This window comes from Thrips palmi, unplaced genomic scaffold (genome assembly GCF_012932325.1).
Source record: "Thrips palmi isolate BJ-2018 unplaced genomic scaffold, TpBJ-2018v1 HiC_scaffold_4, whole genome shotgun sequence".
NCBI lineage: Eukaryota > Metazoa > Arthropoda > Insecta > Thysanoptera > Thripidae > Thrips > Thrips palmi.
In genome coordinates, this window is record NW_023144631.1 from 4,672,412 (window position 1) to 4,698,079 (window position 25,668).

The 25,668-nt window shown below is 54.2% G+C and overlaps 4 protein-coding genes across 7 annotated transcripts in view; 2 read left to right on the forward strand and 2 right to left on the reverse strand.

The window, feature by feature from the left end:
* LOC117649875 (angiotensin-converting enzyme-like) overlaps nt 1-11,172 on the forward strand; it is a 78,723-nt gene extending 67,551 nt beyond the window's left edge. Inside the window, exons 11-13 of the mRNA XM_034393052.1 lie at nt 8,228-8,368; nt 9,971-10,137; nt 10,244-11,172. Of these exons, the coding sequence (XP_034248943.1) occupies nt 8,228-8,368; nt 9,971-10,137; nt 10,244-10,425 (490 nt within the window). The 3' untranslated portion in view covers nt 10,426-11,172. The remainder of the gene's footprint in view (nt 1-8,227; nt 8,369-9,970; nt 10,138-10,243) is intronic.
* Nucleotides 11,075-14,185, reverse strand: LOC117649876 (dnaJ homolog subfamily A member 1). Of its 4 annotated transcripts, none has more exons than XM_034393057.1 (8): nt 13,853-13,996; nt 12,977-13,131; nt 12,588-12,897; nt 12,322-12,500; nt 12,077-12,231; nt 11,885-12,003; nt 11,626-11,791; nt 11,075-11,541 (listed from the first exon to the last, which is right to left on the reverse strand). In XM_034393057.1, the coding sequence occupies exons 2-8, from the start codon at nt 13,106-13,108 to the stop codon at nt 11,400-11,402; spliced, it is 1,203 nt and encodes a 400-aa protein (XP_034248948.1). In that variant the 5' UTR covers nt 13,109-13,131; nt 13,853-13,996; the 3' UTR covers nt 11,075-11,399. The 4 variants fall into 4 exon arrangements, with proteins under 4 accessions (XP_034248948.1, XP_034248946.1, XP_034248947.1 ...); XM_034393055.1 differs by lacking the exon at nt 13,853-13,996 and adding an exon at nt 14,034-14,185 and having other exon boundaries at nt 11,400-11,541; XM_034393056.1 differs by lacking the exon at nt 13,853-13,996 and adding an exon at nt 13,725-13,842 and having other exon boundaries at nt 11,400-11,541.
* A 498-nt stretch (nt 14,186-14,683) lies between these two features.
* On the forward strand, nt 14,684-20,453 carry LOC117649877 (trypsin-like). The gene is made up of 7 exons (XM_034393058.1): nt 14,684-14,851; nt 18,034-18,173; nt 18,394-18,497; nt 18,704-18,851; nt 19,205-19,324; nt 19,498-19,653; nt 20,012-20,453. The coding sequence occupies exons 1-7, from the start codon at nt 14,791-14,793 to the stop codon at nt 20,255-20,257; spliced, it is 975 nt and encodes a 324-aa protein (XP_034248949.1). The 5' UTR covers nt 14,684-14,790; the 3' UTR covers nt 20,258-20,453.
* A 1,281-nt stretch (nt 20,454-21,734) lies between these two features.
* On the reverse strand, nt 21,735-25,368 carry LOC117649878 (mitochondrial glutamate carrier 1-like). The gene is made up of 9 exons (XM_034393059.1): nt 25,163-25,368; nt 24,552-24,582; nt 24,242-24,376; nt 24,103-24,158; nt 23,921-24,014; nt 23,700-23,836; nt 23,435-23,620; nt 23,195-23,348; nt 21,735-23,119 (listed from the first exon to the last, which is right to left on the reverse strand). Exons 1-9 carry the CDS (start codon nt 25,176-25,178, stop codon nt 22,981-22,983), a joined length of 948 nt encoding a protein of 315 aa, XP_034248950.1. The 5' UTR covers nt 25,179-25,368; the 3' UTR covers nt 21,735-22,980.
* Between the last annotated feature and the right edge of the window lie 300 nt (nt 25,369-25,668).

Genomic DNA, 25,668 nt, shown 5'->3' on the forward strand with positions numbered 1-25,668 from the left:
GAGCGAACGAGGTGAGCAAGAGCAAGCCTCATTCTTCGCCCATTCCGACATCGTGACGGTGACACCGTCGGGGCGTCGGGGCGCATCCTCTCCACTTTCCGCCCGTCTCCCCATTTTCTTAATTATTACGACGTGCCGCCCGCATGGCCCTGTTTCTCTGGCGGCGCTGGTGGGCTTCCGTGGCGTGGCGTGGCGTGGCGTGGCGTGCGTCGTGGCGCTCCGCGACGACACTCGAGTGTCAACAGGGCGGAAAGGCTCGGCATGGCGGCGCTGGGCGGCCCTTGCCCAACGCCCTGCAGCCTGCAGGCTGATCCTGGACGGTACTTCGTCGCTCCGTCTCTCTCGCACCCCTACGACGTTCAAGAGGCGCGAGAGAGACGGAGCGACGCGAGAGCACCCTTCGGCAGCAGCCCCAGTCCCATGAGATGAAGCCCTCCCTAATCTGACGACGACACCGCGCCCGCACCGCTGGTTGAGTCCTTTGGCCTTCGGCACGGCCGAGCCTGTCCTCCGTTAAGTTCCAAGTTTCTTCCTGCAAATTTGAAGGGTGTGTGGCATATAATCGCTTTGTATGTATAATTTTTACTTTAAAAACAAAAGTTTGAGATCTACTATAGAATTACGCACTATTAAGCACGTTCCACCGCTGGAAATTATCAACCTATGTGTCAATTGAAAGGATCAACAGAGAAAACCTGCGCATATTTGCGCAAACAGTAATACGCGGCTGTGAAACATCATAAAATTGGCAATTTACCCGTTTTCGGTAGAAAAAGCGTCCCAACGAAGAAAGAAGCCAAGCATCCATGTCTCCATCCCAACCGTCCCTTATCTTTTCACGTGCTATTTGGCTCCTTTTCCCTAGCCCCGCGCCCTTTCTCTACAACTAACCCTCCAGAAAAGGCCACCCGGAAGTGCAACAGAATTGATGGGAATGCAGATCTTCTGACTGCCATTTGTTTCATCTGATCCTGTTATCAGCTCTTTCAGAAAATAAAACCCAAAGCCAAGTCTTAAAAACTGTGTGCCACAGTTCTTTCACTTATAGTTGGCCCCTTTGATGGCCAGGCAAATGAGCCTGCCATTTTATTGTTCCATGAAGAGTTAAATGATATACCATTTAAAATTGATTTTAGGAATTGAAGTTTGACAGTTGTTATAAAATCTGTAACCATGATTTTTACAGTATTGTTTTTAGGAACGCACATATAATGTTAGTGATGTTTTTGACTCCTTTAAGCGGTTTTCAATTGTTCCGTCTGAAATTAACATAAAAAAAACCTACAATATGTTTTGCATCGATCTAATAGAAAGAGAGAGTGCTCCCGCAGACTCAGAAATATACAACATAAAAATACGATTATATTATATCAATTTTCGGTGAACCACGGCTGAGATAAGGTCATACTTGCCGCCGCTTGTTCAAAATCTCATAAAGTAAGACAAAGGAGGGTCTACCAAATTTGGGACGTATATGATCAAAATGGCTGAAATACTGGGGTTTTTAGACGCCTAGCAAGAGCAAGCCTCATTCTTCGCCCATTCCGACATCGTGACGGTGACACCGTCGGGGCGTCGGGGCGCATCCTCTCCACTTTCCGCCCGTCTCCCCATTTTCTTAATTATTTCACGACGTGCCGCCCCGCATGGCCTCTGGTTGTCTCTGGCGGCGCTGGTGGGCCCCGTGGCGTGGCGTGGCGTGGCGTGGCGTGGCGTGGCGTGGCGCTCCGCGACGACACTCGAGTGTCAACAGGGCGGAAAGGCGCGGCATGGCGGCGCTGGGCGGCCCTTGCCCAACGCCCTGCAGCCTGCAGGCTGATCCTGGACGGTACTTCGTCGCTCCGTCTCTCTCGCACCCCTACGGGACGTTCAAGAGGCGCGAGAGAGACGGAGCGACGCGAGAGCACCCTTCGGCAGCAGCCCCAGTCCCATGAGATGAAGCCCTCCCTAATCTGACGACGACACCGCGCACCGCACCGCTGGTTGAGTCCTTTGGCCTTCGGCACGGCCGCAGCCGGTCCTCCGTTTCCTGTTTCTTAATTTTGCTTCACTTCAACATTTTTTGGGGTGTCTGCAATGATGCCTCAGAGAGTGGTCTGCCTGTAAATGTAAACGAGCTGGCGGCGTCCACCAGGACGGTGACGGCGTCTATCAGGGCGTTGACGCCGTCCTCGGGGAAGGGGGCGCGGCCGGTAATGTCGCCTAATGCGGAGGGAAGCCGGCGAATCAGAGCGCGATTCTGGCAGGCCGCATCCGAACTGCGCTGTGGTCGCTCCGTCTCTCTCGCACCCTGACGGGACGCCCCATGAGTGCGAGAGAGACGGAGCGACCAGAGCGCGGCGGCGCCGTTTGTAGGCAGTGCCGGCCGGCATCGGCGTGACCTAATGCCTGCATTCCGGCTGCGCGCCGCGTCCAGCCGCGTCGCGACGCGACCGGTGTGCGCGGTGCGGTATAATTACGGAAATAAATGGCAGCGCTGTGTGCAGTGCGGGGCGGGGCGGGGCGGGGCAGGGCAGCCACAAAGTAGCTCACGCGGTACACTGTGTCAACGCGGGACGTGGGATAAGCAGAGCGACAGTCGTTCTGTGGCGCTTCGCTCGCGCTGATGGCTAGCAGCGAGAGGTGGGTCAAGTAGGGGCAACGCTACACAACGTTTGGTGCGGAGAGCTTGCTGTAAAGTGATTTATTCTTTTGCGTGAAGAAGAACGCGTTCCTAAACGTTGCCGCCGCTCGTCGCGTTTACCAGTGTGCGGCGTTACAGCGTCGGCACGCCGCCGGCCGGCGGCCCCTCGGGCGGCCCCTCGGGCGGCCCGCACGGAAGACTGTGGACTGGACGCTGCAGCCGCGGCGCGCTCATTCACTTCCAATTCCTCGCCTAGGGCCTAACTGTACACGTGTGTGTGTGTGTGTGTGAGAGAGAGAGAGAGAGAGAGAGAGAGAGAGAGAGAGAGAGAGAGCAGTCCCAGCCGGTTACACACACTACTTATCGGCTGGCGCTCACACGGACTTAGCACACTTGTAACGCATCTTGACTTGAACATGCGCTGCCAGCCCCCCAACCAGCTTTGTCAGATTGGTGTCCCGACCAGGAGGGCGATTCCGAACAGCGATTTGGCCGCTGTCTCTCTCGCACCTCTGCGGCTCGCCCCGAGCGCGAGGGAGACAGAGCAGCGCGTCCAAGTCGCTCGCGGGTGAAAGGAACGGCGCCGTCCCATCCCGTGCATCTGCCGAGCGATACTCAGAAGAGTCGTCTCTGTCTCTCTCGCTCTCATGGGGCTCTCCGTAAGGGTGCGAGAGAGACAGAGCGACTAACCGATCTCCTGAATCGCTCGACACGACGGCCCCTTTCCTTCCAGTGGCGCGATGCTGTCATGCATGCGAGGCCTGGTCAGCGACGCCGAGCTCGTCGCTCTGTCTCTCTCGCACCCTCACGGGACGCCCCATGAGTGCGAGAGAGACAGAACGACAAGCCCCGTCACGAGGGAGCATCGCGGGTGGAAGGGGTTCACATGGAGGAAGAATGTCCTGTAGGAGCACCACCGGTGGTCTCGCTCTGTCTCTCTCGCACGCATGGGGAGTCCCATCCCGGTGCGAGAGAGACAGGGCGAGTGCTGGTTACCGCCAGGATGCATACTCGCGCACGCATGGGAGACCGCGCCAAACTTAAAGACGCCGTTTGCTCTTCACGGCGCTGCTCTCCACTCCTCGAGCCGCGAGGCCCGGCGGTGTGCTAAGACTGAAGACCGCGTACTGCGTCGCAATTCGCGAGTCCATCCGTTCAGTCACTGGAAATCCGGGCCGTCCGTCTGGGCCGCTGCAGCCGCCTCGTCGCTCTGTCTCTCTCGCAATCGTGCGGTACGCCCCGTGAGCGCGAGAGAGACAGAGCGGCGCGCCGCCGGGGCCCGCGCCAAAGTTTGCGCGCACCGCGCCGCACCGCGCCGCACCGCGCACCACTGGCGGAAGGCACTTTTTCTTTTCCTGCTTTTATTATTTATTCTTGTTTCCTAATTTGGGAGCAACGGAGGTGTGGCCAGGCCCGCTGCGCCGCCATGCGCCGCTCATGCGCACGTCGGCGTGCCGCGGTGCGGCGGTGCGGCGGGCACGTGCACGCGGCTCGTTTATCCAGTCAGGTGCACGCGTGCGCGCCACGCGTCGCCACGCCACGCCACACCACGCCACGCCGTGCCACGCCGTGCCACGCCATTCGACGCGACGAGGCGCGGGTAGTTTGAACGACAGGCGCGCCGAATGCGCGGCCCGGCGCAAGCAGTGCGTATTCCTGGCCGGTGCCGGAGGCGCGCCGCGCCGTCCCAGTGGCGGTGTCTAAAAATAGCAGTTCGGTACTTTTCCGGGATTAGAACCATCGGCACCATCGACGCGCCGCGCCACGACGCGCCAGCAGACTGATTCCGAGAGTCGTTTTCGTCGCTCTGTCTCTCTCGCCCTCATGGGGCGTCCCTTGTAGGTGCGAGAGGGGCACAGCGACGAAAACGATGACTCTCGGAATCAGGCTGCAGGCCACTGTAACTGGCGGCCCCACTTAACGGAAATGCGGGGCGTGTGAAACCTCCCCCTCCCCTCCCCCTCCCCCTCCCCGTCCCTTTTCGCCGTCATCGCGAGTGTTTTCCTGACTTCTCCGCGAAGGGATTTCACAACTTTACCACGGCAGGCCGCTTGGGCGCCGCGTGTCGGGCGTCGGGCCACGCCCCGTTCGAACCCTCTCATTCTCTCTGGATATCTCTCTCTCTCTCTATCTCTCTCTCTCTCTCTCTCTCTCTCTCTCTCTCTCTCTCTCTCTCTCTCCTCTCGCGCGCACACACACACACACACACACACACACACACACACACACACACACAGCACAAAACGAGCTGCCGGATTCCCCACCCCGGCGACGTGGCGGGCAGGCCGGGGAATCGTAACATTTTTAGGCTGGCTTGCTCTCTGCCTCCCTGCACTGCGACAGCGAGCTTGAGCCCCAGCGAGCAGGGCAGGCCGATAGCGAAGTAGGCCGTGTGTGCAGCAGACGGGTTCCTGGACTGCGCGCGTCGCGGCGCTCGCTGCTGAGACCATTTTAAATCAATTGGGTTTTTTGAGGGCACACACACAGACACACGCGGACACACCAACGCGCTCACACGCACATGCACCCACACCCGCACACTCTGGCAGTGTGGCCTCATGGCGGCCCCATGCATATCGCTGGCCCAGTCCCACCTCACCCTTCAGGCGTGGGTTTAGTGCGAAGTGCCTGCCGATGCAGAGGCACTACACTAAAAAGAGCCCGGTTACGGCGGCGCGGCGCGGCGCAGGTGGTCTGGTTTGGGGTTATTTAAATTGGGACGACGGCCGGCTCCGGAGCGGCCTAGGCCTGGGGCCGACCGGCCTGGCCGACCAGCCACCAGCAGACTCATTCCGAGAGTCGTTTTCGTCGCTCTGTCTCTCTCGCACTCCCGGGGCGCTCCGTGTGGGTGCGAGAGAGACAGCGCGACGAAAGCGACTTTCGGAATGAGTCCGGCCGGAGAAGGGGCCGAGGGCCGCGGAGAGGCGCGCGATGCCGTTTAGAACGTGAGGCACTTCTCCGGTTGAGTAACGCCACAACACTGTTGCTCGCTTATTCCCCGTCAGATTTATTTGCTCGTTCCATGATTAACAGTAGTTCATTTCGCTAACGACTTTTTTTTTCGAGTGGTTTTTTTTTTCGCGGTAGTCGCAGCAGCACCTTATTGACGTCGGTGTGGCTTTACTGTCGTGTGATATGGGGCGGGCAGGGCAGTTAAGATGGCGTGCTTTCGCCTTGCTCGCTTCGCGCTTCGCTCGGACGGAGGAATAAATAAAAGTCGTTGCCAAACCGTCGGCGAGACGGAACGATGGAACGTCGACGGACGGCCAAGCAGCACCCCTTTGGCGCTTGGCGCTTCGCGCGTCGTGTGCACTTAAAGTTCTCCCCGACGCGACACGTTCGCCGCGGAGCTTCGCGCGTCGTGGAACTGCCAACCGATTCCGAGAGTCGTTTTCGTCGCTCTGTCTCTCTCGCACCCATACGGGACGCCCCATGAGTGCGAGAGAGACAGAGCGACGAAAACGACTCTCGGAAACCGTCTGCTGCGTGCTCGAAAAACGGAGACACCGCGTGCTGGAATGAAACCCGCACCGCGCAAGCAGCCTGCGTTTTTTCCCTCCCTCGTCAGACTGACGGTGAGGTGACCGGTAGTGTGTCTGTCTGCCTAGTAGTCGCCGTGCCTGGTCCAGTCCGGCCTTTCGCACACACTCGAGCACGCTCTGTCTCTCTCGCACTCAAAGGAGCTTGCCGTGGGAGTGCGAGAGAGACAGCGCGACGAAAACACCGTTCGAAAGCAAACTGCCTCTCTGCAGCCCGTTCCCACACCACCTTGCTCCGCTTCCGAATTCACAAGCCGCGCGCGAGTTCGCGTTTAGCGTCGCCATTATTTTTCTCTCGCACTGTAATAATTGGAGCTGCAGCGCGGCTCCTTATTTGCATGCAGCCTGCCAGTGTAGTAGCTCGCAGGACGTGTTTTGTTGTGCCGGTGTCGGCGGTGTCAGCCCGTTTCCACCGCCTGCCTCAGCCTGCCTCGCTTCCCGAGATAGCCAAGTGAGCCGCTTTGTGCCCTGGAAGGTGGGGCGGGGCGGGGCGGGGCGGCGGGGCGGGGCGGGGCGGGGCGGGGTGGGCTGGCTAGCCGTCTTGGGGTGGTCCGAGTCCGCGCGAGCCACAGTGTCACCTCAGCGACAATGCGACACCCCACTTGACCACTCGAGTCGGGTTTCCCTTTTTAAGACATTTTATAAAATTGTTGCGCTGTGCTCGTGACCCATCGTGAGAGCCGGGCAGTAGTCCACACGACGTAACTGGCGTGCAGCGCCGGCAGCCCTGCTGGCTGCGACGCTCTGTCTCTCTCGCACACACACACACATACGGCGTGGCTCGTCGCGTTGAATGGAAGGATGAGACGGGGACCGGGGATCCCCATGCCGATCAAGGATGCGCCGCTCTAGGCCGGCCGACCGCCCGTCAACCAGCTAATTAAGATGCTCCAACCTTCCGGGGCGATATGGGTCAGCCTGGCCTGGCCTGGCCGGGCCGGGGCGGGTGCGGACACGCTGGTAAAGCTGGAACGTAGTTCTACGCTTCATTCAAGCACAGAACTAAGCTTCTAGAAGCGTACAACCACGCTCCTCCCGTGCATTTAGACAGGAGGAAAGGAGCACGTGAGCTCTTGCACGCTCCAAGAAGGGCCTGCGCCTGCAAAGCGGACGGTACGCTGTAAGGGAGTGCGTGAACGTTGCGTTTCTGAGCAGCGGACAGCGGACAAGGCAACTGTGCCAGTGCGGCCATTGCATCACTGTGTTGTGTGCGTGAGCGCGGACCGGCCGGCCGCCCGGACAGCAGGCAGTCCCGCCGCACACCGCTGCGCGCCGGGCAGACTGCGCCACGGCGACCCGGAGTCCGAGTCCGCCTGCCTCGGGCCTGGCTGCTGCAGGCCGATTCCGAGAGTCGTTTTCGTCGCTCTGTCTCTCTCGCTCTCATGGGACGTTCCGTACAGGTACGAGAGAGACACAGCGACGAAAACGACTCTCGGAATCGGTCTGCTTGGCCGGCAGCCTCCCTTGATGCGCGCGCCGTTGCGTACTGGTGGACGCGGTGCGACGACAAGGGCCGCGCGGCACAACGCAGCAGCACCGCGCCGCGAGGTGCACTGAGGAAACTAAGTGCTCCGGCAGACTCTTCGTCATCGTCAGCGCGGTGCGGGCCGCGCGGCTCGTTAACATTTCGACATGACGGTGGGCGGCGCGGGGCGGCGCGGGGCGGTACGCTGCAAGAGCCACGCCGGCCGACCCTGACCCGCGAGCGGTGCACAGTGCAGTGCGCCCATTGCCCATTGGCCATGCATTGACGCGCCGCCGCTTTGATTGACGTCGTGAGGAAAGCCGAGCGTGACCTTGCACAGTGGGCCAGAAGACCGGCGCAGGCGGCCAAAACTCCAGACGCGTTTTGAGCTCCAGAGTCGCTAAACAGGACTCGAACGTAAAGTGTGACCCCACCAATGGATTCCACGTTCGGAGAGCAATTCATTGGTGGGTTCACACGTTCGGTTCGAGTTCCATTTAGTGACTCTGGAGCTCAAAACGCGTCTAGAGGTTTGGCCGCCACCACCGGTCTTCTGCCCCACGGTGCATTGCCTAACGCCGTACTCCCCTTGTCCCCCAGGTACTTCGTGGCCACCATCCTGCAGTTCCAGATCCACAAGGCCATGTGCCGCGCCGCCGGACAGTACGACCCCGAGAACGACGACCTGCAGCTGCACAAGTGCGACATCTACCGCTCCAAGGAGGCCGGCAACATCCTCAAGTAAGTTGACGGAAGTGACGCGGCCGGCGGGGATCGAACCCGCGCCGCCGGGTTTCGGGTTGTTTGTTTCGGGTTATTTGGCGCGCGGATCGGGCCGGCGGGGCGAAAGTGGCTGCCGCACGTTTAGCGCCGTTAGGAAGCCGCGAAGCCGCGATATAATTAATACGCGATTGCGCAGGCAGTGGGATACGGCAGCGGCCCGCTCTGGGCCGAGCTCCGAAAACGCTGGGCCCCGCCCCGCCCCGCCCCGCCCCGCCGTCTCCTAGAACGGTGCGCCTTTGTCGCGAGTGGCCGGCCAGCCGGGCCTTGCCGGGCCTGTCCCTTCCGGAAGTGATGCAGATCGTTGTCGTGTGTGTGTGTGTGTGTGTGTGTTTGACAGGCCGAAAGGTGCGCGGTGGGCCGTGACGTAACGGATTAGATTGCCTTTGACGTTTCGTTAGTGTCGGTGGGTCCGACTCGACGGACTCGGCGGGCTCGGTCCCCGCCAGCTTCAAGACGGACCCCTCGTTGGACACCCGTCCGGTCGGGCCGCCGCTGTGGCCGCCGCGGGACTGGGTCGGCGACTGATTGGTCTGTTTTCATTTTCCATCCGCGCGCGCGGCGCTTCGGACGAGTTCTAGCGGCACTCGCAGCACTCGCCCTACTCGGGTTCATTTGCGAGCCAAGATGTGTAGGGTTTGACCATAAATTCGCCGTCCTCCCTGCGGGCACTCGCTCCTGGCATCAGATTTAAGAAGTATCTAAGCTACCGAAACACCAATGACCGCTCTGCTCAAACCTAAACTGATGATACCGGATTCTTCTGAGAGTAAATGTATCAAATTAGAGAAGCAATCCGAGGAAAATGTTGTCATGCTTGGGAGTCGAACCCAGGTTTCCTGTAAGCACGCCGGCTACCTCTGCACTTTGACCCACTGGGACGTACTTTCCCGGTTTTGTAGCGCCGCCGGCGAGGCCCGCCGAAGCAGGGCAGGGCACGCTCGGGCTGAGTGTGGAGTCCTGGAGTCCTGCGGTGTAGGCAACCCATCCAACGCGCCGTCGGGGCAACGCAGCGCCCGGCGCGCAGGCAACCCATCCGGCACGGCGCACCTCGCGAATAGACCGGGCTCTGACGCGCGTGGCTTGGCCAGCTAGACGGCCGCGGAGAGCTGGCACGGCCTTCCCCGCGGCCGCGCCGCAGCCGCAAGTGCGAGGGAGACGCCCGGCAAACTGCGTAGATAAGTTGGCGTGCTCCGTGGCCGCGACCGCGAAGTCCGCGACCCGGCCCACGCCGCGCCGCCGTGCGCCTGCCCAGCCTGCCCCACGTGGCGGTGACTCGCCATGACTCGGCGTGTCGCTCTGTCTCTCTCGCACGCACGTCGCGTACGTCGCGTCGCGGAGGAGTGCGAGAGAGACAGAGCGACGAGCCCTTCGAGCCCTGCGTTGCGTCCTACCCGATGCCGTACAGCGGACTCGTTCCGAGAGTCGTTCTCGTCGCTCTGTCTCCCTCGCACCTACAAGGGACGCCCCATGAGTGCGAGAGAAGCAGAGCGACGGAAACGACTCTCGGAATCAATCTGCAGTGCCCAAAGTTGACCCTCCGCTGCTTGTCTCTGTCTGCAGGCGCCTGATGGAGTCAGGCTCCAGCACCACGTGGGGGGACGCCCTCTACGCCGCCACCGGAGAGAGCCGCCTCAACGGGTCGGCCCTCCGCGAGTACTTCCGCCCCCTGGAGGAGTGGCTGCAGAACGAAAACCTGAGGACCAACGAGTTCGCGGGCTGGACTTACGGTGAGGGCGCTGCCAGGATGCACATTTCAATTTTAACCATTTCAAAATCTAATTAGATCGGTGAACCCGCGAACGATGATCGACACTGTCCCTGTGCCCGTTTCAGACGGCGACTACTGCAAGCGCAGCATCGAGACGGCGGGGCTCGAGGTGTACGGCGGCTTCTACAACGCGGGCCCCGGCGGGGTGCACCAGGCCCCGCGCGGCGCGCTCCACGCCGTCTCCCTCCTGCTGCCCTCCGTCCTCCTGCTGTGGCTCTCCACGCCGCACCGCACTCTCAGGCGGTGAGGCGGAGACACTTTGCTGCTTCTGCTCGACCAGAGAACCAACCCTGTGCCAACTGTAATTTAGTGATCCGATGACTCGAAGTTCGAAGAACATGTTTCCAGGCAGAGAAGTTGCCACACCTGCTTGTTCATAAAGTCCCTTAACTCAAATTGGAATTATTGTGGCGTGCAAGCTGAAGCTGGGCAGCACATTGACTGAGTTGATCGACTTTTGGGATCTCAGTGTGTCCCTGACAGCAGACTCGCTGAGGCCCTTCCGTATTTAGATGACTTGCTGCTTTGGTCTTCATTTTTAGTCACTTTGCCATGACCATCTAAGAAGCAAAATTTCATCCATAATGGGGAATACTCCTTAATCTTAGAATACTAATTTAAGACATGACCAGAACAGTCTGTTTTTTTATTTTAAATGTTGTACATAATTTATGTCATAGTGAATAATACAACTGTTTGTACCCCTTTTTGAAAAAATCTTGATTAAATTGAGGTAATCTTCAAAAGCGACCTTAATTTTATCCCAGCATCTGAACATGACATTTCTGTCAAGTAGAAAACATGGAAATAAAGTTAAAAGTCATTTAAGTGCTGTACACTGTAAATTAATTTATTGTTTCCTCATCTTAGATGTTAAATAAAATAAAGAGTAAAGATTACCTGCACACAATACTCCACTTTATTACAGAGATGTTCTGTTGGCAATTGCTATTAAACTTGGTACAAAATGGGATGATTTGAATTAGTACTTAAAGTACAAGAACATTCTGTAGAAGACGCTAAAATTAAATGAAGCTAGCCTTAAAGTAAACACATTTTTTCATACTTTGGAATGGTAGTCTCCATTTATTATACTGGTTGAGAAAATAAGCCTACAATCCTGACCTAAAGAGTCCTATGCAATAGTAAATCTAGATCAGTGTTACAGGAAAGCTCAAAGTAAGTGAAATTTGGTAAATAAATTAAGAAAAATCACTTGAGTTAATGTGGTGCACATTGTACTCTGTTACCGCAATTTTCATCAAAGTCACTGTATTGCTTGCGGGATTCACGGCGTTGTTGATTGGGGTCCATATCCACCAGCATGACTTCTTCCGCTGTGTCAGGGATCATGATCTCCTCTCTACATAATGAAAATAAAACAAGTGTGAGATTCAAGCACAAAGCATAAAAAGTTGGAACACAAAACCACAATTTAAAAATTTACCTGGGAGGAAGGCATAGTTCCAATTGGGGAATGATCGCAGGATCAATTGAAGTAGGGAAATTCACCAAGAACTGAATGATCAGCCGGCCCTTTTCGAAAGGATTTTTGTATTGAGGCATACCCTCATTTTGAACAAACTTAACGTCACCACTCTTGATAACCTCACCTAAAGACAAAATGAAAGATAGGTTAAAATCAGTTCAATAAAATGTAATCAGTGTCAGGCACATGTTGAAGGCTTATGGACTCTGCTACTCACCAGGGAGAGAGGTAATGACAAGATCTCTGTCATCGAGGGTCTTGATCACCTTCTGGAAACCACACAGCGCCTCAACAAGTTCCAAATGCATTCTCATAATGAGATTATTTCCAGACCGCCTATAAGAATAACAATTATTAGCTCAAGTTTCAGGAGTTGTTCGTAGAGGTAGACTCAAAAAAGGAGACTCACTTAAATACTTCGTGTTCCTTTTCATCTAAGACTATGATCATATCACCAGGTTCCACACCAGGATCTTGGTCACCCTCACCGGAAAATGTGATTTTCTGTGAATCCTGCATACCCTTGTCAATGTGTACTTCAATGATTTTCCTCTCTGGAACGGTCTGAAAGAGAGGTTACAACCTGTCAGTCCCATTGTGCCTTGAGATCATTAAAAATTTTATACATGAAAAAAAGAAAAAAAGACCACTGACCTTTTTGCCGTTACAATGCTTGCAACGGTCCTTCGGGCTAATTCGTTCACCCTGCCCACGGCATTCACCACACGCGCTCTGCACATGTTGCACAATGTTGGGACCCAGCTGCTGCACTTGGATTTGGACACCAACACCCTTGCAGTTGGGACAGGTCTCCACTTTCTTGCCACCCTTTCCTGCAAAGTCAAAATAGATTCCAAATCAGACTTTGCTTCAATGAGCACAGCTGAGAGCATCCAGCAACATGATGGACAGATACTCACCGTCACATTTTGTACACACAACGTTCTTTTGCAAAGCAAGTTTGCGTGTGCTTCCCTTGTATAACTCTTCCAAGGTTACAGCAAGCTGGTGCACAACATTGTTGGCCTGTCGAGCATGCTCACTTCGGGAACCACCACCACCTCCAAAGAAGCCGGCCCCTCGGAAGAACATGTCAAACATGTCATGAGGTGCACCAAAGCCTCCGCCATTTGAACCTCCCTCCTTGATGGCTTGTTCACCAAACCTGTCATAGGTCTTACGCTTCTCTGGATCTGATAAGACTTCATACGCTGAGACTATTTCCTTGAACTGAAAACAAAAACAGATTATTAGATGGTTTCCAACAGGAGAGGGAGTATTAAACTGGATTCAGAGTGTTGATCTATACCTTGTGGCCTTCATCAGGGTTTTTGTCAGGGTGATACTTCAACGCTAATTTTTTGTAGGCTTTCTTGATTTCCTCAGTGGTTGCCTGAGGCTTGACACCCAACACGTCATAGAATCGGGTTTCTTTCACCATCTTGACTCAGCAGTTTACTGAATCTGCAATCAGAAAGGAGCATGCAACATTCAAAGTAAGTTTCGATTAAATTTTAATACTGATACCCTGCCTGATACTCTATATCAGTAGTTGCCTTAAAATAATTTGAATATCAGAAAACAGTGCATTTCAAAATGGTAACAATTATATATGAAATCAAGGCTGACAAGAGGAGCAAATAATGATACACAAAAGACTCCATGGAGTGAGAAAAGACAGAAAAATGAGGAGATTTCATAAGGTTACGACATAACAGTTAAGCATTAGAATTCTCAACGAAGAAACTAATAGCAGTGCTCAAAAATAACCAGCCACATTCATAATCTTGAGCCTTGACAGCGCGAGGAGGTAAAATTTCTAAAGGCTACTGCTTCCGGCTCGTAGGTTATGTAAGGAGAAAATATAATAAAATTTAAAAATTTAAAGATGTGATTAAAGGGACGTGAAAACAGGAGGCGCACGAGTGCCGGATATTTCAGTCATGCCTTGGATCTGTGTCAATCAAACGTGAATAGCGATCAGAAAGCAAGGTCGACTAGCAGTAATAGCACCCTCACATTGCACAAAAGTGTGAAGACAAGGCCTAAACACTTGCCGCAGGTCCACTCGATTTACTCCGAAATCCGTTCACAGAGAGTTATTACAAGATAATCAGAGCAACCGCCAGTGGTTAGCGCACGCGCCTGTTCGACAACGACAACAAGAACACTGAAAGGCACACACCACAGATGATTTCCTCAGCCTCGGCAGCACACTGGCGTCAAGTCCAGAATTTTCCCGACGAGAAGGAAAGAGCGAGAGCTTACGGGTGAGGGGGAGGGGGACGGACGGGTGGAGGGGAACCTAACCTAACTTCGGGCGAATGGCCTGACGAATACCGAGGTAATCTCTTCGGTGAGCCCACCTGAAAACGCCGTAAAATCACCGCAGACTCTTGCCGCAATCCAAAAATATTCAATGCGAAAAGAGAGTTTGAATAAAACAATGATTCATCACAAATCCTCGTCCGTGAAGCACGAATCGATAGTGTCGCTGCCACAGTCGATCGCGAACTTTCGCGCCGGCAGCGCCCCTCGCGGCGGACTACGGAAACGGAATAAGGCGGACGGCGCGCTTATTCAAACGCCGGCGCGGGCCGGGCGCGACTTGGAGTTTCGCAGTGTCCCAGAGCGTCTCTCTGTCTATCTCTGTCTATCTGCCTCTATCTGTAAGTCTATCTCTCTCTGTCTCTACGCGAGCAGGCGCTGCCCTTCACCTTCGGCTGCAATCGCTACAGTGCTCCTCCGCTCGACTTCGCCTGACGTTGGCCCAGCCGCCAAGCGCGCCCAGGGCCAACGGACAAGGGCCACGGGCACTACACTGACTAAGGACGAAGGGACTAGGAGGTCCTCATCATCCAGCGAGTCCGTTCCGCGGAGTCCTCGCGGGAGGCGGAGACAATGATAGAATTGATAAGGCAGATAAGGAGGCACCGCGCGCGCCCGCGGCCTGCACGGCCTGCACGCACGGGGACGCCGCTTTAGCCGCAGTCTGTCCCGACGTGCGCGACGCCCGGCCGGCCCTGCTCCCGACGGCCAGCCCCTCCCTTTGCTTCGCCTGCTCCACCGCCGCCAGCGACAGCGCGTCCACAGTGAAGGGCGCCGCGCCGCGCCGCGCACACCATGCCGCACCGCGGCACACTTAGTGCTCTCTTTCTGCTCTCTGTCGTCGTCGCGCTGAGTGGTGAGTCAGAGGGGCGCGGCGGAGCGCGGCGGGGCGCGGCGGGCAAGGGTGGCCCGGCTAAATTGGCGGCCAAGTGGTGTCCCGCCGCCGCAGGGCCGTGTTTACTTCGCGCCGCTCGCGCCGCCAGCGTCACCGCGGGGCTGGCCACTCGCTGCCGGCCGCGATACCGAAGGATAGTGTCATTACTGCCTCTCTCGCACTCGTGAGACGTCCCGTGGGGTGCGAGAGAGGCGGAGCCGCGCGACATGATCTTTGGAATCGCTCGGATAGCGGCCAACGTCGTGGTGCTCAGCAGCGAGGGCCCGGACAGCCCGGTCCGTCGGGGTCCCTTCGTCCACGCGGTTAGGTGGCCAGGGTGGCCCCCTGGGTAGGGTGTCGCGACGCACTGGGCAGTGGCGCGGGCGCAGGGCCGGCTGTGGCTGCTTATTCCGAGAGTCGTTTTCGTCGCTCGACCTCTCTCGCACCTCTACGGGACCTCCCACGAGAGCGAGAGAGGCAGAGCGACGAAAACGACTCTCGGAGTCAGCCTGCAGGCCTTCTGGACTCGCACGGCTCCCGGTCGATACCGGCGGCGCCGTCACGCAGGCGGACCTGGCCGTCGTCCGTCCGTCCCGGCCGCACGCACGGCGCGGTGTGCGCGTTGTGGCGGCGTGCTCCCTGATGCTCCCTCTCTCCGACTCCCCTTCTCTCTCTCTCTCTCCCTCTCTCACGCTGTGGTCGCCCGCGCCCACCACGCACGGTGCGACGCCTGCCGCGGGGGAGGGAAGGCCCAACCCGCGTCAGAGACCCGCCGCCCGCCCGCTCTCCGTTCCCCCTTCGCCCTGCCTGCCGAGCGGTTCAGAAGATCGGTTTCTCGCACTGTCTCTCTCGCACCCTCATGATGAACCCCATGAGTGCGACAGATACAGAGCGACGGTGTGACTCTTCTGAATCGCTCGACTGCTCTGCCGCGCCAAGGAGATGGCCGTGCCGGTGCGGTGGCCGCCGACGCCGGGCCGCTGTGACAGCTAGCGCCGCGACGCCGCGGCACCAGCGTCCTGCAGTCCACGACGCGCCGGTGCCCCCGCCCGAGCCCCGCGCTCCGCGCCCGCGAAACCCGTCAACCAAAATAGCCGCGCGTGTTGACGCGGGGCGACGCCGGACGTCCTCTCTCTTTCCCTCTCTCTCTTACTCACGGGGCTCCCCGCGTGGGTGCGAGAGAGACAGAGCGACGAAACGCCGTCGGAAGGGTGCGGAATCAGCCCGCGGAGAGGCCACTTCAGGTGGCTTTATGGAGATCGGGGACGCCCGGCCTCGGCAACCCGAGGCAAGCGTGCTTCCGGCCTGCCCCGCCGACCTAGTACCGCCACTTCGAGGGCCTCTCCTCCTCCTCCTCATAATCCGGTATCGCGGATGCCGTAACCGCCGACTGCTCCTGCTGACCGATTCCTGAAGGGTCGTTTCGTCGCTCTGTCTCTCTCGCACCCTACTAATCGACCCATGAGTGCGACAGAGATAGAGCGACGCCACAGCCGTTCAGAATCAGGCCACTGCTCCTCCGCTTCCCGATTCCTGCTGCTTTATCGATGCCAATGACACTCGGTGTTTTGTGACGAGCAAGCGAAGCCATTCCGCGGGTGCGTCGTCTTCGTCGCTCTGTCTCTGTCGCACCTATACGGGGTGCCCCATGAGTGCAAGAGAGACAGAGCGACGACAACGGCCCCCTGAATCAGTCTGCTGGACACAGTGGCGTGGACGCATCGCGACATAGAGGATGCTGAGCTGCTGTGACTCACGGCGAGCACGGCCAGCCGAAGAGATAAACACTCGCGTAATGCACTGTACACGCAGTCCCTGTACTACCCGTAATACACGTAAACGTTATACCATTTTGGGGTAAAATATGACCAAATTGCAGCATTTTGATGCCGTCATACACGTTCCATTGCACCGTAACGCAGCGCTATACCGGGTAGTCTGTACACGATTCTTCGAACTGTTTACCCCCCCTGCCTGCCTCACGTACCGCATAGCGCACAGCGCGCAGAGCACACAAAACACTTGAAGTGGTTATCAGTGGACGGTTGGCCTAGCGCAGTTCAATCCAGATTATTAAACTTCCCTGACGTACCTCGCGGCCGGCACTCGCCCGACGGTTGCGCGCGCGTTCGGCTGGGTTGTGGAGCAGTGCCTGGGTCAACTGCACCGCGCTTGGACTGACTTGGAGCTTGGACGCGCGCCTCTGCTCCTGCCTCTGCTCCTGCCTCGGCTGCCACGGATCTGCCGCGCACGGCCGCCACGCCCCGGGGGGCTCCACACCCACGTGCCCCCGCCTCCTCCCCTCCTTTCCGCACCTGCCAAAGTCTCGCGTCTCGCCGCGGCGACGGTTTTCCTCTTCTAAATTAGGCCGTGTCGCGGAGTCTCTTTTGGGCATGCGCGCGCCGCGCCGAGTATGTGCGACAAGGAAGGGAAACGAGAGTCGTTTATGATGCAAAGTGCAAGCCCGCCGATGCAATGTCAACGAGTTTGAATGACGCAGCGACAGCGCGCCGACGCCGTGCTTAATGAGTTCGGGCTGCTGAAGGCGAGTGCCCTCATGATGGCCTCGACGGTCACGACGGACATGGCGTCCTCCATGGTCACGACGGCCTCGTCAGCTACCACGGCCTCAACGGCCACCACGGCCTCAACGGCCACCACGGCCTCGACGGCCACCACGGCCTCGACGGCGAGGCTACTTGGGTCAAACGCCGCACACCGCGCGATTTCTGTTCCCTGGCGGCGCGGCGCACAATCTAGAGCCGACGATAGTGGTTCGGCCATTTAGTGCCGAGGATCATCGCGCTCCCGACGCCCCAGCCGCGGCCAGCGCACAGCGCACGGCCTTGGAAGCACCGCGCGGCCCCAGGTCCCCGCGAGAGTCGTTCACGTCGCTCTATCTCTCTCGCACCCACCCGGGACGCCCGTGAGTGCGAGAGAGACAGCGACGAAAACGACTCTCGGAATCAGTCTGCAGGACGAAAGCGCCATGGAGCCCACCAGAGCAGAACCGGCCGGCCGGCGACCCCGCGCAACGCGAAGTGCTGTGTGCGGCCGCGTGATTGAAACAGAGGAGTGGTTTGTCGCTCTGTCTCTCTCGCACCCGTACGGGCTGCCCCATGAGTGCGACAGAGACAGAGCGGCGTCTGTTCTGTGTTTGCCAGACGCGCGCAGCACTCAAACCACGCCGTCGCGGACGTCGCGGACCAGCAAGTACCGCGATGTGTTCGTCCAGACGGGCGTCGGCCCCGCGCCCCGGATCATCGGGGGCTTCGACGCCGAGCCGGGGCAGTTCCCTTACCAGGCAAGCACACAGGGCGCAGCCAGGCGCAGCGGACTCATTCCGAGAGTCGGTTTCGTCGCTGTCTCTCTCGCACCTCTACAGGACGCCCCATGAGTGCGAGAGAGACAGCGCGACGAAAAGGACTCTCGGAATCAGTCACCAGAGTGTGGTTCTTCCCTCGGATTGTGTTTGTTTTGGGCGGTTTCTTGAAGCAGTAGAATGACTCTCTCCGCCCCGCAAGGTGTCGGTGAGGTCCAAACTGAGGACGGCCAACTGGGGCCACTTCTGCGGCGGCTCCATCCTCAACGACACCACCATCATCACGGCGGCACACTGCATGCACAAGTAAGCCGCGGAGCCGCCAAGTCGCGCGTTCGATCCCCTGCAGACTGATTCCGAGAGTCGTTTCCGTCGCTCTGTCTCTCCCGCACTCTAAGGGTGTCCCGGAGAGGTGGGAGAGACAGAGCGACGAAAACGACTCTCGGAATCAGTCTGGTCGTCTGGTGCGGGCCCACAGTCTTAATATTCTAAGTTAATTTCATTCTCTCCAGTGTGGCCGGCACCGACATCGGCGACCTGTACATCGTCGCGGGCAGCAACCTGCTGAGCTCAGGCGGCGTCCAGATCTTCGTCAAGCAGAAGATAGTGCACCCCGACTACGGCCCCGTCTACAACGACTACGACATCGCGCTGCTCATCGTAAGAGCAACAAGTGGATAAATGCAGCCTGTTTGAGCTTGAATCAGCTCGAGGGATGAATCACTTATAGTGAATTCAGGCTATTCACAGGTTTTAAAAGGGCAAAAATCGCTCAATTTCATCCCTCTTTGGCGTTGTTCTTCGATTTAAAGACAAAATTAAGCCTTGAGAGGTTTAGAAAACGTAGGACTTATGAATATTGGAAGGTGTTACCCACTCATGTGTACACCACCAGAACGCCGAATGATTCACCTCTCGGTTCAGCTCGTAGTCGGAGATCTGTCTTGCGAGCGGCTGAAGTGAATCTGAAGTGAATCTGAAGTGAATCTGAAGTGGACGGAATGTGATTGCAGCTGCAGAAGCCTCTGACCCTGGACGACAAGTACATCAAGGCGGTGGAGCTGCAGGACGTGGAGAACCTGCCGGCGGGGTATGACTGCGTCGCCACTGGCTGGGGCACCACCGTCCAAGGGGTAAGCAAAAGCAACACGCACGATTCCGAGAGTCTTTTTCGTCGCTCTGCCTCTCTCGCACTCATGGGGCGTCCCGTGTGGGTGCGAGGACAACACGAAAACGACTCTGGGAATCAGTCCGGCGGTCCGGTCGGCTCGGCGGCCTGAACGACACTGTTTGGTTTGTCCACCAGTCCCACACGCTGCCCGACAAGCTGAAGGGCGTCAAGGTGCCCATCATCGACTACGACACGTGCGCCGCGTACTACGCGGAGGAGCAGGACTACGAGCCCATCATCGAGACGCAGATCTGCGCCGGCTTCGAGGAGGGGAGGAGGGACGCCTGCCAGGTAGGCCGTAGAACGTCCCGCGGCGCGCGACGGGTTGCCTACACTGCAGGCGGTCGGCCGAGCCGTTCCGACGAGTCGTTTTTCTGTCGCACTCATGGAGCTCTGCGAGAGAGACAGAGCGACCGCTCTTCTGCCGCCTCTTGCCGAAGGACCGTTTCATCGCTCTGTCTCTCTCGCACCCCGACGGGATGTCCCTCAAGAGCGAGAGAGACACAGCGACGAAACGATCCTTCGGAATCAGGCGCTCTTGAATGATGAATCGCTCGGTCGGGCTGCGATGATGCAGGCATCTCTCTCCCACCGAGGGCCTCCCCAAACATACCCGCCTGACTCTGTCTCTGTCTCTGTCCCTCCGCAGGGCGACTCCGGCGGCCCGCTCGTGTGCCAGGGCAAGCTGACGGGCATCGTGTCCTGGGGCGCGGGCTGCGGGCTGGAGCGCTTGCCGGGCGTGTACACGGACGTGGCCTTCCTGCTGGACTGGATCGGCGACCCCGGCGTCCCCGACAACACCGACAAGCCCAACGTCAGCGCGGCCACGACCACGACCGCGCACTCCGGGGCCTGGGCCCTTGCGGTGTGCCTCCTCGCTGCGGCGATGGCGTAGGGGCGGGGGCGGCCGCAGAGCAACGGTCTGACTTCCCGTGAGCTGTTGACGGCCACACCGGGAAGGGAAGGCGGCGCGCCCTGTCCCACCTTCCAATCATTCTTTACTTGTAATTTGTGTAACTAAGACTGCTGACTTGCTCAAGGTGAAATTTGTAGACGCGAGTTGTAATAAACCAATTTTTTTACGCCCTTAACTTTGATGATGGCAGTGTTTGTGGCTTGATTGCAGGCTTGGTAGGAAATTATTTTAACTTTTTGATACTTAACTACACAGTTTAATGTACCACAGTAAGCGCACACCTACAACTATAACACATCGAATACAAGTCTCAAGTTCATTATTTAGTGGAGAAATGATCAAATATACTCAATATCTTCGATCAAAGCCCAGAGGAAAGACATGAGAGGAGCAGATTTGTTTCCACTTTCCTATGCACGGTAAGCACTTTCTTTTAAGTCTCTTTGCTTTGCTGTTACAGTACTACTAAACTTAACAAACATTAACAATCTGTGCATACACACATACAATTACAATACAATACCAATAATGGTTTTGTGCAAATGTCATGTTTGAGTTTTCAATGCACTCAAATTTATCTTATCATCATCCACACTCTATGGCAGATAAACGTCATGGCAAGAAAATATTGTTATCTGAACCAATCAAACGAAAATTGAAACTACACTACATTAAAAAGAAACACTTTTAAAAGGACGCCATTTCATAGCACATATAGAATAATTAGACATGGATGACGATGACACAGCCATAAATAAAAGTTCGCATTTATCTATATTGTCGGAGAAAAGTGATAGACATAGGTAGAATAGAAGCTCATCACAGGTGACAACAACTGTGTTGGTGCACGACAGAAATAAAATACCTTAATGCACATCACAATCATGAAATAAACCTAAGTCACAGTACAACTTTGCTTAAAATTGATGACTAGAATGAGGCTAACCATCAGAGTCAAATACTGGATTTAGATGTTGTTGGTAGGAGCTATTTGCAATGGATCACTCTATCAAATGGAACTAATGGCTTTCTGCATTACATTTGTTAGGGTATTATTCAGCAATAACAATCAACGGAATGTACATTATATTCCTGAAATTCTAATCAGTAATCAGCTAAGTATGATATGAACATAGATAAAACAAATGATTCAATGGAAGTTGGAGTATAAAGGTGAAAGTTGACTTAAAGCATCTTCATCTCAAATTCACATGCTGTCATTGCAATGCATGCAGTTATGGTAAGATCACTAGACAAACCAAAAACTGTTATTGAAATACTCATAGCTGTCATAGCTTCAATTGACTCAAGAGATAAAAAAATCTCACTCATAAAAGATGTTAGTTAAAAATAAACGATTTTCCAATACTGAAAACAAATAAATAGGAACAAACTGGGCAGAACTTCATACAATACAGACTAAATTTGTCTAATAATGAAAAATACCAAAGCAAAAGCTTGCTACTAATGTTCTCATGGAAATCAATGTTGGTTACAAACAGATATGGATTTTCAATTCATTTTTTAGGTCAAGAGAAAAACACCACAAAGAGAAATCTAACTGTAAAATATACAAAGCACAAAACGGAATGGCTAGGAAAAAGCAAAACTAAGAAAGAAAGTAATATGCGGAATGAATTATTCAAAAAATATAATATAAGGTGATACTACTAAAAAATATAGACAGTCTTCAAGCAGCACAAAACGCACACAGCTTAAAGACCACTTATTTCTCAGATGCAGTAAAACATGAAACATTTAGTTTGATGATAAGCATAAAGCAAAGACATACAAAATAGAGGGCAAAGGCTGATATCAAAGATGAACACATCAATTTTCATGTTACAAAATATCGAAAATGGCAACCCCACAACTATTTTTATTTTTAATCACATGACATAGAAGAGCAAATAAGGTATTAATTGACTACAAATAAAAATTACAGCTTTAACTCAGTCTTCCTTCCTTTAAGGAAGTTTCAATGGCATCTATTGAAAAAGAAAAATATGCATGAGCAAAAGAAAAGGCAACAAAATTTGCAGAAGTGTAAGCTTCAAATTACATTGAAAATGCTGCAGAAGTTTTTTCGACCACTAAACTTGAAAATACTGCACAGGACCTTGAGAAAATCTGTTGCCTCATGAACACAAATACTTCATCAACATTGCTGTTTGAAATGGGCATGGACACAACTATTCACTGAGAGAAGAAGCTTCAAAGCTATGGCAGGAAGTACCATTCATAGGCACACGTTGATATGAAAGATATGATTGAATGAATAAAAATTGTAAGTGATACGTATGACATGATGTGACAAAAATGAAAATCTATGGCTAAAAAACAGTAATAAAGCTCAATTTTAACAGGGCTGCATCTCATTATCACTGGTAACAAATGCTCAAAAACAAGATAAAAGGTAAGATAGATAAAACGAACCCACATGGATTAGAAACCCTAAACCATGCATTTTTAACAATAAATACAGGTTTAGTTCACAGTAATAAATATGAAACAACACAAGTCCACTTACATTGAATCTTACATAACAACATTTCCTACAACATCATGCAAAGATAAATAAATTGCACAACATTCATATTATAAAGCACAAATAATGTAGTGAATACAAGAATCTGAGGTAACAAAGTGCATTATTGTCTTGTCACATTTAACACTGAATACAATCACAAATATGAATACAATTACTGAACTCCCAAAAGACGTTCTGCAACACCCAGGTAGTAAACTGTCTGAGCAATGCCAAATAGAGGGGCAATTACAATCATTCGACAAGCACCTCCTTTGAAGAAGGCTAGAGGCCCTTCGTTCTTCAATGTTTTCCTACACATGAAAAATGAAGAAATTAGATAGGTTCACAGAAGCACACAAGAGCGAACAGATAGACACAATACTTACACAATACAATCCATAACACCATTGTATGATGAACCTTCCACAGGATTTATGGCCTGTAGACGAGTCTTGACAACATCCATTGGGTTGACGGCAAGAGCGGCAAAAGACCCAGCGGCACACCCAGAGAGGAATGAGCACCAGAATACAGCATCACCTATAAAATGAAAAGTAAGAGTAGGAAAGAAGAACTACGATTAAGAGTTTGCCCTTACAAATTTATAGGCTGAACAAACAACTAACCTGACCCATCATTTTTGCGTGGACCAAGAGCATTCAAGCGTGCAAACAGAGGGAAATAAATAACAGAGAAGGTCACATCCCTCAGCCCAGTTGCACCAATGCCCCGATACAATCCTAGAATACCCCTTTGCTTCAGCAAAGAGCGAGTCAATTCCATAGCAGATGTATGTTTCACTTCCTTTCCAGCTGCAATAAAGTTCAATGTTGGTGAGAAATTGGTAAAAATAAAATTGCAGCCCAGAAACAAATTGGCTCTGAAACACACCAAGCTTGGCTGCTGCTGCCACTCGCCCAGCATCCTGCATTTGAATCTTGAGTAGTTCCATTGGGGTGGTGATCACAATCTGGCAGGCACCAGCAGAGCCACCAGCTATCATTTCTTTGACAAGAGGCATCTGTTTGCTGTAACATACAATATGTGTCAAAATTTCAAACCAAAAATGGCGTAGCATATAAGTATTTGACAATAATTTTACTGAATCCTACGTGTTTCCTGGATGCAGCCAATGACGGAAAAGATCATTTGCTGTCAGCTTAATAGCCTTTTCTGGAGTAATCAATAGGATATTGACAGCTGAGCCTGCAAGCAAGGAAATCATAAGAATTTGGAACAAGCTGCAGTCTATTAACCAAAACATTGGTGTAGAAGTACGAAACAAACAACACACCTCTGTACATGCCGAAATATCCTTCAGCAGCATATGTTTTCTTGAAACAATCGAGCCTGCAACAGAGAATCAATTATATTCACAAAAACAACATTATTTCCTAATGTTTTAATTACATTGTAATGAGAAAGAGTCTTACATGGATGAGTACATCTTCTCCCCTTTTGGCCCAACTGTCTGATTTTGTAGTCTTGTCTTGACAAGGTCCAAGGGAAAGACACATGATACTCCAATGATACCAGCGATGCCTCCATTGATGATTTTGGGAACGAGCCTGAAAAATAAAGAAATAATCAGACTCCTTGGAATCAAAGACAGTGCAATTATTAAAATCATTTTCAATAACATTCTGTTTCCTGCTGAAGAATATTGAAATTGGAATCATGCAAATTGGATTGGAAATATTACTCATCAGGAAATACAAATTAAGAAAAAGATTCAATACTCACGAGAATTTTTTGGGCTCAGAAGACTGAGGAACTGCAATGTGAACACAAAGAGACGATAAGCTATTGCTATGATCGGATCTCAATTGTAGGACATATCAGTGGATATTGCAAAGTGCAATGCAAAGAGAAAGGACCTTATTAATAGAAAAGAGCTTTGTGTTATCACACTACTTGGAATGTATACAATAACAACTACAATACAACAAATGTACCAGCAAAACCATGAAGATTGTTCGTCTTGTAAAACAAAACAGTACGTCAACATAAAGTGAAACAAGAGGAAAGGGAACAAACAGCAGGCCAGTTTCTATTGTTAAGAGTGAGAGGGGAGGGACAGAGACTCAAACGGGACATTTAAGAGCAGTAACTTGGAAAAGAACCAGCAATGAGCAGAAACCCTAACCTCTCTAAATCTGTCAAAAGGGTAGGTTACGGGTGTTGGTACTTGTGGAATACGAAACTGGCCCCGAGAGCACTTTACCCACTACGTGCAAAACGAATGCCAGCAGTATTCTGTCCAATATATCAGGCGCCGCGGACGGCGCGGGGCCTTAGTGACAGTGCCAAGTTCCCCCTCACACCGCGACCGCCCCTCGGAGGCACCCGTTTACCTTTACTCGCGGCCATGGCGGTGCAGTTGGTAGTTTCGGCGGACGGCTGACGACGTGGGACGGACACGCGCGCCTACCAGTCACCCCGTTAAGTGATAAAACGTCCAAGTCGACCAAGTGGCCGCAGCCTTCCACAGCGCCGAGCTACGGCGAGCGAGCAGCGACGCGAGCGCGACTCAGCTCCTCGCGACGCGAAAGCTGTCTGCTGCGGGGGGGCGGCCGCGGGGGTTAGGGAGGGGGGAGGGAAGTCGATCAGCTGTTTGGCTGGCGCTGTGGGCCCCCCGCGGCCCCCGCCGAGGGCCTGGCCGCCCCGCCGTCGCCGTGCCTCGTTGGCAAGGTGGCCGCCGTACACCGGTACCGGCGGGTACCGCCTGCCGCCGGCGGCGGCCGGCGATGCAGGGAACTCCCTCTGCCTCCCGCCGCCGCCACGCCGCCACCCTCCGCGACGGCCGAGTGGCGAAGGGTCGAGTCCTCCCGGACACTGCCGCCGAACTGCCGGAGCACCG